General features: G+C 41.1%; 1 protein-coding gene across 6 annotated transcripts in view; it reads right to left on the reverse strand.

Annotated features, from left to right (window-relative positions):
* EXOC4 (exocyst complex component 4) overlaps positions 1-9312 on the reverse strand; it is a 754775-nt gene extending 745463 nt beyond the window's left edge. For 4 of the 6 annotated variants that reach the window (XR_012002627.1, XR_012002626.1, XM_072764006.1 and 1 more), the window contains exon 1: positions 9166-9286. Coding sequence is in view for 4 of the 6 variants with exons in the window: in XM_072764006.1 (XP_072620107.1) it covers positions 9166-9251 (86 nt within the window). In the remaining 2 variants the exon portion in view is untranslated. Of the gene's footprint in view, positions 1-9165 lie in introns of all 6 variants that reach the window. The other 2 variants (XM_026010860.2, XM_026010859.2) reach the window with 2 other exon arrangements.
* Positions 9313-9930: the final 618 nt, after the last annotated feature.

Here is a 9930-nt window from a genome sequence, read left to right on the forward strand (position 1 = left end):
GAAAACCATTCAAGGTCAGGAAAAGAACCACCAATGAGGAGTGGGCATGATTATCTGAAATCACACACAGCCAGAGGAGAAAAATCTCCTGATTCGCAGAGCACTTGGGTGGAGCACACAAAAGGATTTTGCCATAGTAGTGAGACAAAACTAGCCCTAGACCAAATGATGCTGTGCCCCCAAGCAAAATTTAAAATAAGACCTGAGAGAACCATGATTTCCAAGTTACTTAACCAAATCCTAGAACAAAATTCAGGCACATTTACAGGAAAACAAAGACATGCACTATCAGTACCCAATAAGGTAAAAATCACAGTATCTAGTATCCAAAATGTATGTAAGGCATGTAAAAAAGGAGGAGCGGATATTAATCAACTAAAACTAACCCAAAAATGTCATGAGACAAAATTAGTAAATACGAACATTAAAATTATTATAATACGGGGATCCCTGGGTGGCGCAGCGGTTTGGCGCCTGCCTTTGGCCCAGGGCACGATCCTGGAGACCCGGGATCGAATCCCCCGTCGGGCTCCCAGTGCATAGAGCCTGCTTCTCCCTCTGCCTATGTCTCTGCCTCTCTCTCTCTCTCTCTCTCTGTGACTATCATAAATAAATTTTAAAAATAAAAAAAAATTATTATAATACTTGTATTTCGTTAAGAAGCTACAAGAAAGACTGAATGTGCAAAGAGAGCTATTAAAGATTTTTTCTTAAAAGACCCAGGTCAAACTTCTAGAGCTCGAAACCACAATCTAATCTAAATTACAGTACATAGGATTAACAACAGATTGGAGATTGCAGAAAAGATTAATGAATTTGAAGACACAGTAATGATAGACCAGAGGGGAAAACACTAACATTCAATGAGGTTTGGGACTTGAAGTGCCTAAAATACTTAAATCTGACCAACAATATGTAAGACTTACACATTGAAACCTATTAAAAAATTGCTAAGAGAAATTAAAGAATTAAATGAAGACATACACCTGTTCAGGGATAAAAAGACTCAATATGACCAAGATGTCAATTCTCCCATATTAATCTGTATACTCAACACAATCTCAACCAAACTCCCAGCAGGTTTTACTGTAGAAATTAACTAGCTAATTCAAAAATTGTTATGAGAAAAAAATAAAAGGTAAATAAAATTGATGTGGAAATGGGCAGCGCGGGTGGCTCAGCAGTTTAGCACTGCCTTCAGCCCTGGGTCTGATCCTGGAGACCTGGGATCGAGTCCCACAACAGGCTCCCTGCATGGAGCCTGCTTCTCCCTCTGCCTGTGTCTCTGCCTCTCTCTCTCTCTCTCTCTCTCTCTCTCTGTCTCTCATGAATAAATAAAATCTTTAAAATAAATAAATAAATGAATGGTGTTGGAACAACAGGAAACTCTTGCATTAAAAAAATGAACTGGAAAAAAAAGGACAAGGATGCTGTGTTTGTCTTACACAGGTTAAGTGGTTACAAAGGTAAAAATTCATCAAGCCATATATTTAATATATGTGCACTTTACTATATGCATGTATTCCTTAAAAAAGGAGACAAGTCAGCATATAAGTTAGCGACAGAGGGACGCCAGGCTGGCTCAGTCAGAGAGCATGTAACTCTTGATCTTGGGATTGTGAGTTCGACCCCCACATTGAGGGTAGAGACACTTAAAAATGAGTTAGCACATAGAGTAAGATCCTATATTTATTTTTTAAATAATATTTGTTTGAAATTTAAAAAATCCTATCTATCCATCCAACATTTCCACATACACACACACACACACCGCAATGTCTAGAATTAGGTTCATCTAATATCAATGACAGTAACTTACAAAGCATAAAGTATAGAATAATTTTCATCTCCACATCTTCCTGAATTTCCATTGTTTGAATTCTTTATGGTGAATGTGTATTGTTTTTATAACAATACAGTTATGTTTCTAAAACTAGAAGCAAAGTTATTAATAGTGTTTTAATTCTGAGTAAAGAGAATATGAGTATTTTCTTCTCTGTAATTTTCTATATTTTTCAATTCCCCTACTTAAAAAATATTTATATAAATCCAAAGACTATACAGCAACATGAAAAAATTTCGTTATGCTAAAAAAGTGTTGTTTGTTTTAATTACAACCTTTAAATTTCTGTATGTACCTAGACAAGATCCACACAAAAACCTTACAAAGGAAAATAGATAATATTTGGGAAAGGAGATTGTTGGACTTCTTTTTTATGACTTTTTTTTTTTTTTACAAGTTTTTCTGATACAGAAAGGGGAAGTTGCAAATACAAGTGTGCACAGGAAGAGAACAAAATGCATGGAATGTTGCTGAAGATCCCACATATATCCAACAATACAGAAGAGAGAACTATCTTTTCCATAAATGATGCTGGAACAACTGAACACCCACCCACAAAAAAAAAAAAAAGGAATCTAGGCACAGATCTTATAGCCTTTGTAAAAATTAATTCAAAGTGGACAGTGATCCTAAGTACAACACAAAATATGAAACTCCAAGCACTTAACATTGGAGAGAATTTAGATGATCTTGGCAGGGTACAGACTTCTTAGATAACAACGCCAAAGACATGACTAAAGACAGAAATCACTGATGAGCATTATGTGAGCATGATGATCACTTCATTAACATTAGAAACTCCTGCTCTGGGAAAGACTCTGTCAAGAGAATGAGAAGACAAGCCACAGACTGGGAGTAAATATTTGCAAAGTGCATATATCCACATGCATCTGGATACTCACTGCAATTTATTTTTAACAGAAGATCAAAAAAAAGAAAAAAGAAAGAAGAAATTAAGTGTTTGTTATAAAAGGTGTGGGAGGGAAAAAAAAAAGGTGTGGGAGAAGGACCACCAATTAAATAGATTATGGTGTATCCATAGACAGAATACCACATAGCCATTAAAAAGACAGATGGATCAGTATGTGCGGTTAGAAAAGATCTCCAAAATAAAGAAAAGCAAAGTAACAAAGAGCTAAAACCATAGATCAGATGACCCCATTTGTTTAAAGAATATAGAATATAGAATCTTAATGAATATTCCTTAAGTGTATATAAATTCATAAGCAGCATATATTAAGTATTAAAAAATATTCTTGTTTAAAAATTATCATTCACACTTACTTATAAATATAGGCTTCTATTTCTCTCAAGGAACGAAAGGACACTTAACAGAGGTATTTCAGGAAGGAGATAAATAGGGTGAAAACTCTTCATTTTTTATTTTGTTCCTCTGGAAATATTTGAATTTTCTAAATATGTAACTAAATTTTTTAAAATATATATGTGATTTTTTCACATATATACAATTTTTCAATGGCAAAAAGGCTTATGTAGGCAAAGACATCATAGGCCTTTCAATTTGCTGGTTCATAAACTTTCTGTCTTTAACTTAATAAACATTTTATACTTTATGGCTGTTTATATTTTATGTTTTACATGCACACATAAGCATACATATATTTAAATCTAGCTTCTGTGGCTGACTCTCAAATTATCAATAATTACCATCTTAATTTAGCTACACAAGGTTTCTTGATTACAAAGTGAACATTCTGACAACTGGAATCAAACATTCAAGCCAAACTAGGAAGGATATTTGTAACAGAAAATTAACATCATATCATGGTTGCTATCTAGTGAGCATTACAATCAAACTTCTAACCAGAGAAGCAGCAGATCCTAAAAAGGAAGAAATGAATATTCGTGTGCATTCTCCATGCCAAACCATATTAGCCCCTTTATACACTCTTTAATTTTCCCCAAAACCATAGATCATATTATTATCCCATTTAACAAATGAGGAACTAGACACAGTGGTCTCAAGTAACCGGTCCAAGGTAACTCTAACATGGGTAATACAATCCAGTGAGTGCTACTAACTATACCCAACTCCCACCAAGCACTGTGACTACACCTATCTGCTCTAAGTAGTGGCTTGAAAAAACCTGACCCTATCACCCAACATTAAACCTATCCACCTCAAAGCCTTCAGGAAATCTCAATGCTAAAAATTACACATGAGGTCAGAAGCTAAGACATGTGTTCCCAAGATCTTAATTCATGTTTAGCAGGGGCAAAAAAGGGAGGGGGGGATTATTTTGCCCCTTCTATCCACATATGCTGTCAGAAGTCCCAGGACTTGGAGAAAAAAAAGTGTTTAGTGTCCAGACAGCCTCGCAGTAATTTTCAAACAGCACCTGAATTCCTTGTGCCAAGATGCCTCAGGGTACAAAGAGAGCTAGCTGGAAACCCGAAACACCATAATGAGGCTCAGATGGTCTCAGATAAAGAGAAGAGGTAGTCCTGGAAACAACACTGACCACCCAACACAACTTCAGGGACTCTGCTCCAAACACAGTGACCACGTTCCTTTCTGCCACAAACTGTGTCATGGAACTCAAAGCTGTTTGTTCAAAGCCCTGATCAAAGCCTGGACCCCTTCAACAAAGCTCGCTTTGAATTAAATATGGGGCTGACCAAAACACTCTCTGTGGAGGAAGGGAATTTAACAGGTGTCTACAATAAAGGATTTTTCTAAGTTTTTGAAATTCCAACTTCTGTGAAGACATGAAAGTTGATGAAAACCTTCAACTGATGAGCCTTCAACTGCCTTCAGACCTCCTTGACATCTGTAACCAGAGTCTGTCTACAAAAGCTCTGCTCTGAGGTTTCAATAAGGTCGCCTCAAGTCACCGCCAAAGTTTGTCTTCCCAATTAAATGGTCTATTAAAGGCCAACTTATAAAGAGAAGAGAGTCAACATTTAATTGGAAAGCAAATCACCTAACAGTAAGTGGTAGACACATTTCCCAATTAAAAATCTGACAAGAACACACAAAAATAAAACAGCATCTCCAAAATGCCATCTTGCTTATTCCCCATTTAGAAGGGCTGCCTGCTCCGATTTCACACCAAACTAAAGGTTAGGAGGGGGGAAAAAATCAATAGAAAGGTGGGAAAATGCTGTGTGTGGGCACATGTGTTAAAACTGTCCAAATTTACATCAGCAGGTGATCACAACTCTGTCCACCCAATTAGTTCCATTTTAAAGGGCCAGTGGCAAGACTTGAAACCAAAAGCTGCAGTTAGCAGTGGCCTCCGACAGACTCGGTCCCAAGCGCTGTCCCTCTCCTCATCAAAGCCCCACTTCCCAGCCTGAGGACCTCTTCTGCAATACCTGGGGAGCCCACCCTTTGAAACATCTGACTGTCCTAAAATATTTTTACTCAATAATTTTTAAACGGTTAAGAACTTCATTTATGAGTCTCAAGATACGTAAATACCCATTGACCAAATGTAACATTTTCACAACTATACTATCCTTCTTGAAACTCTTTTGATTTTTTTTTTAAAGATTTTTTTATTTATTCAGAAAGAGAGAGAGGCAGAGTCACAGGCAGAGGGAGAAGCAGGCTCCATGCAGGGAGCCTGATGTGGGACTCGATCCCGGGTCTCCAGAATAACACCATGGGCTGCAGGCGGCGCTAAACTGCTGCGCCACCGGGGCTGTCCTCTTTTGATTTTTAAATGCTTTAAAGTGATGGACAATCACACTAGCAAAATACTTATTATTTAACTATTTGGTGGAACAGCTGGAACTAGTGATGAGATTTGGCTGGTCCCCATGTCTATACCTACTGTGTCCTTTGAACCCTTATCCACCTGTTGTTTTCTTATCCAGTGTTAAAAGATAACTAACAATAAATACTGTCTCCAGTCCTAGAAATAGCTTTAAATATAGGTGTGTTATGCCTACATGATGAGGTATAGAAATGACTTTTTCTTTCTTTTTTTTAAAGATTTTATTTATTTATTCATGATAGAGAGAGAGAGAGAGAGAGAGAGAGAGAGGCAGAGAGAGAAGCAGGCTCCATGCAGGGAGCCCGATGTGGGACTTGATCCCTGAACTCCAGGATCACCCCCTGGGCCAAAGGCAGGCGCTAAACCACTGAGCCACCCAGGGATTCCCTAGAAATGACTTTTTCTAAAAAAATATGTATTTGAGAGAGAGAGAGAGAACATGCGCACACGCATGCAGAGGGGCGGAGCATAAGGGAGAAGAAGTAGGGAATCTCAAGTAGACTGCCCACTGAGCACATATCCTCAACCTTGAGATCACAACCTGAGCCATAACCAAGAATTGGACACTTGGCCAACTGAGCCACTCACATATACCTAGAAATGGCTTTTTTAACGTATCTGAGCAGAAGAACCAAAGGGGAGTTTTTAATATTCACTATTCAAAAAAGAAAACAACAGCTCAGTGATATAAAAAGATAAAGCTAAGCTAATAAAACTTTTCAAAGGGCCATCGCTGACAAGTCATTTATTTGGTGACAAAATGACAGGTCCAAGGAAACCTAAAGGAGAACTGGCATGTATCAGATATATCTTCAAGGAGGCTCAGATGTTACAAATATGAGCCTAAAATGGGTTCAGGAAAGCTTTGGTCTTTGAGAATATGAAGAGGTCAAGGAGAAGACAAGGTAATCCAAATTTTACAGGAATTAAGAATTATGAATACAATGTTGCAAGGATAGCACAAGGAATACAAACTGAACAGATAAACAAAGCAGCAACTTCAGAGTGACAGACCAATTTACCAACAAGAAATATACATTTCCCATTCTTTTTTCCTCAGTTTTAGAGGATGCAACAGACATATAACACCATAGGTGTTTAAGGTATACAACACGGTTTAATAAACCATATATTGCAAAATAATTACAATAAAGTTAGATGCATCCACCTCACAGTAACATTTTTTTCTTGTAATGAGAACCTTTAAGATCTACTCTCTTGGCAACTCCATTCCCCATTCTATTCTCCCCTGAAGTACTCTCCCCTGCTTCTCTCCCCACCCAAACATCAAATACTACCAGCCTCCTCTCATTAACAGCCACTGTTTGTGAAATTTAAACCATTGCATATGTTCAAGAGCACATCAGGGAGGAAACAACAAGGAAAGAGAGCTAGCAACACTCTCAGGTCAACCCCACAATTTTCCTGTGACTCAAAGAAATATTGATATATAAACATTAACACTCAAAAACCAACAACAACCAGTCTTAAATAAGGCCATATGTAACCACAAACTCTAATCCTTACTAAACTTGCCCAGGATGTTAGATCTGGACACTCCATTACAGTGTGCTAGTTAACAGATGTAATAAGGTGTTACTCAAATGATCTGTGGTGGTCGAGGATAGGGAAGAAAAATGAAAAAGATTAATACACAACAGAATTCAGCCTAAAAAATGTGTAGGCCTAAATCATGGTGATAATGTGAAGGTAAGAGAGATGGGCATAAGAGATGAATGAATAACCACAAAATCATATTCCACACTTTCCAGCAAGAGAGGCCCCCTGAGAACAAAGGAATAGTCAACCAAGGGCAAATTTGAATCAGCATCAGTAAAAGAAAAAAGCTTTACTTTGGTTTTTATGCTTTCTTCAAACGTACGGCATTTAGAATAACTATAATTGGCATTTAAGAAAACTGATACACGGCAGAAAAGAAATGGGCAAAGCCTATAGAATCCTAAGTGCACCGTGGAAATGGTACATTGACATCCAGCTGTTATGTTCCTTAACCCCTACTCCACTCACCACTCCTCCTGGATTCCCAGTATTCTGTTCGTCTGTTTCTAGTCTCACGTCATAGTTTTGACTTCCATCTTTTAGCCCTCAAGCAAATTCTACTCTCATGGGTAACATCATGTCTGATTTGTCGTTGCAAAACTCAGGGCATTCACTTATTTGTTCAACAAAAATTTATTATGTATGAAGCCCCAGGCACCATAGGACACACTGGCACTAAATACACAGTTTAAATGAATGTTGGCTATAATGCAGAAAAAATAAAAAGTTCAAAAAAGAATCCAAATAAACTCATGTACTATAATTTCACGGAGGATTAAGATGGGACACTAACAATATTCCAGTTGTAGTATCATGACCCATCTACCTCACCCATAGTGTCACAGCGAGAATGTGAGTCCACAATAGACCAGCCTTCCCTTTCCAAGGCCTACCAAGTTCATTAGGCATCTCCATACAGAGAATTATCATCTTACTTCTTTAAAAAGAACAAACCAACCCCAAAACACCTCGTAATAATGGTTTCATCATCTTAAATTAGAGGCCCCCAAATAATACCATTCATAGGTGGGTCTTTATCAGTCCACGAGTGGTAGGCTTGAGCTGTTCATACCTTCAAACCCTTAGTGACTGCCAGGCACCGCGAGGCTGGGTTTGAAAAAGCTCATCAGGACAGTGGAGGAGCCCTCCTGGAAGTCAACCAGAAGTCTGGCATGAGGGGGTGGGGGGTGACGAGGAGGGGCTTTTGCTTTATGAAAAGTCATCTGAGTTGGAATTCAAATGTCAACGATGTAAAAACGTGTCATAATACATTTTATTCAGGTGGTTGTGATCGCTGCCTGGATCATCCTTCATGGTGTTTGAAAGGCCTCTCCCGTCCTTAACCTAGCTCCCATTCTGAAAAAGGAGCCCCTGGAAAGGTCCACCGCTCCCATTCCCACTCCCACCGTACACATCCTGGGGAAATCACGTGCATAGAGGACAATTAGAAATTTGTTTCGTCTGGAAGGAACAGCCCGGGTCAGGGAGGCAGAACCAAAATCGAAAAGGGATGCACCAAGGGGTGGCCTGCCGCCCCGCAGCCCTCCACGAGCTCACTCCGGGCTCTGCTGGGCTCTGCGGCTGGAGGCTGTGGCCATCCACAGGTGGTGGGAGGTGTCCCGAGTGAGGACTCCCTCGGCGACTCGTGACGGGAGTCCCCGGGCTGCAGGAAGCTAGGCGCCCTCCTCCTCCCGGAGCGCTGCAGGCAATCGGGGATGCACGGAGTGACTCGGAGCACCCCGGGCTTTCTCCACAAGCCCCGAACGGCGAGCTTCTGCGGCCCAGGGGCCCCAGCGGAAGCCTCAGGTCCTCCAGGAACGACGGCGAGGCGGGGCTCCTCCCTCCAGCCCAACCCCAGGAAAAAAGCGGCAACGGTGGGGGCCCCGGAGAGGGGCTGGGGGAGGCGAGGGGGAGGGGTCGGCAGGGTGGAACCCAGGGGCCCCTTCTCCCTTCCAAAGCGGAGGTCGAGCCGCTGCCCGCTGCCCCCTGGCCCCTGACCCTGCCTCCTGCCTCCCTCACCTGATCACAGAGATGAGCAGCCCCGAGGGGTCTTTGCTTTTGCTGACTGTGCTTCTGTACTTCCCACCAGCTGCTTCTGCCGCCATCTTGGTACCGGGCGGAGGTGGAGAACCAGCGGGCCCGCGGCGGGCAGCGAGCGGGCGCTCTGGGAGGGACGCGCTGGCGAGCCCGCCAATGGAAGAAGAGAAGCCCCCGGACGCGGACCTGAGCAGCCCAATCGCTGCGGTAGGGAGGCGGGACGAGGCGGCAGGGGCGGGCCGCTCGCGCCCTGAGCACTCTGGGAACTGGAGTTTTCGGCTGTGGCTCCTGGGCGCGCAGGAGATCTGCCCCGGGAGCCGCTTGAAGTCTCTCGGGGACTGTCCGTCTGGTTTGTGTTCACTATGACCTAGTGCGCTGTTTTTTGTTTTGGGGGGAGTTTTTTTCCCAGTTTCGTTGTTTTTAGAATTTTATCAGATTTTTCATCAAATTGTCTTCCAATGCCGAAACGTGTATATAGGGGTGTGTACACTTACATGGGGGGGGGGGGGGGGGGCATGAGCAGGATTTTACGTTACACACAAGTGGTTTAAAAAAAATTTGACACTTCGTCGGGGTTTCATACATAGCAAAGCGATCAAAAAGATCTTGCGATCTCTTGAAAGTCAGCCCTTGACACACGCAAAAAAAATTTTTTTAATAAATAAAAACGGTTCAATAAACTGCAAAAATAAGGCACAGAAATGCTTTTCTTTAGAGATAAAAGCTTATTCTCGAAAACTAAATGTT

Source organism: Vulpes vulpes, chromosome 7 (assembly GCF_048418805.1).
Source record: "Vulpes vulpes isolate BD-2025 chromosome 7, VulVul3, whole genome shotgun sequence".
Classification (NCBI taxonomy): domain Eukaryota; kingdom Metazoa; phylum Chordata; class Mammalia; order Carnivora; family Canidae; genus Vulpes; species Vulpes vulpes.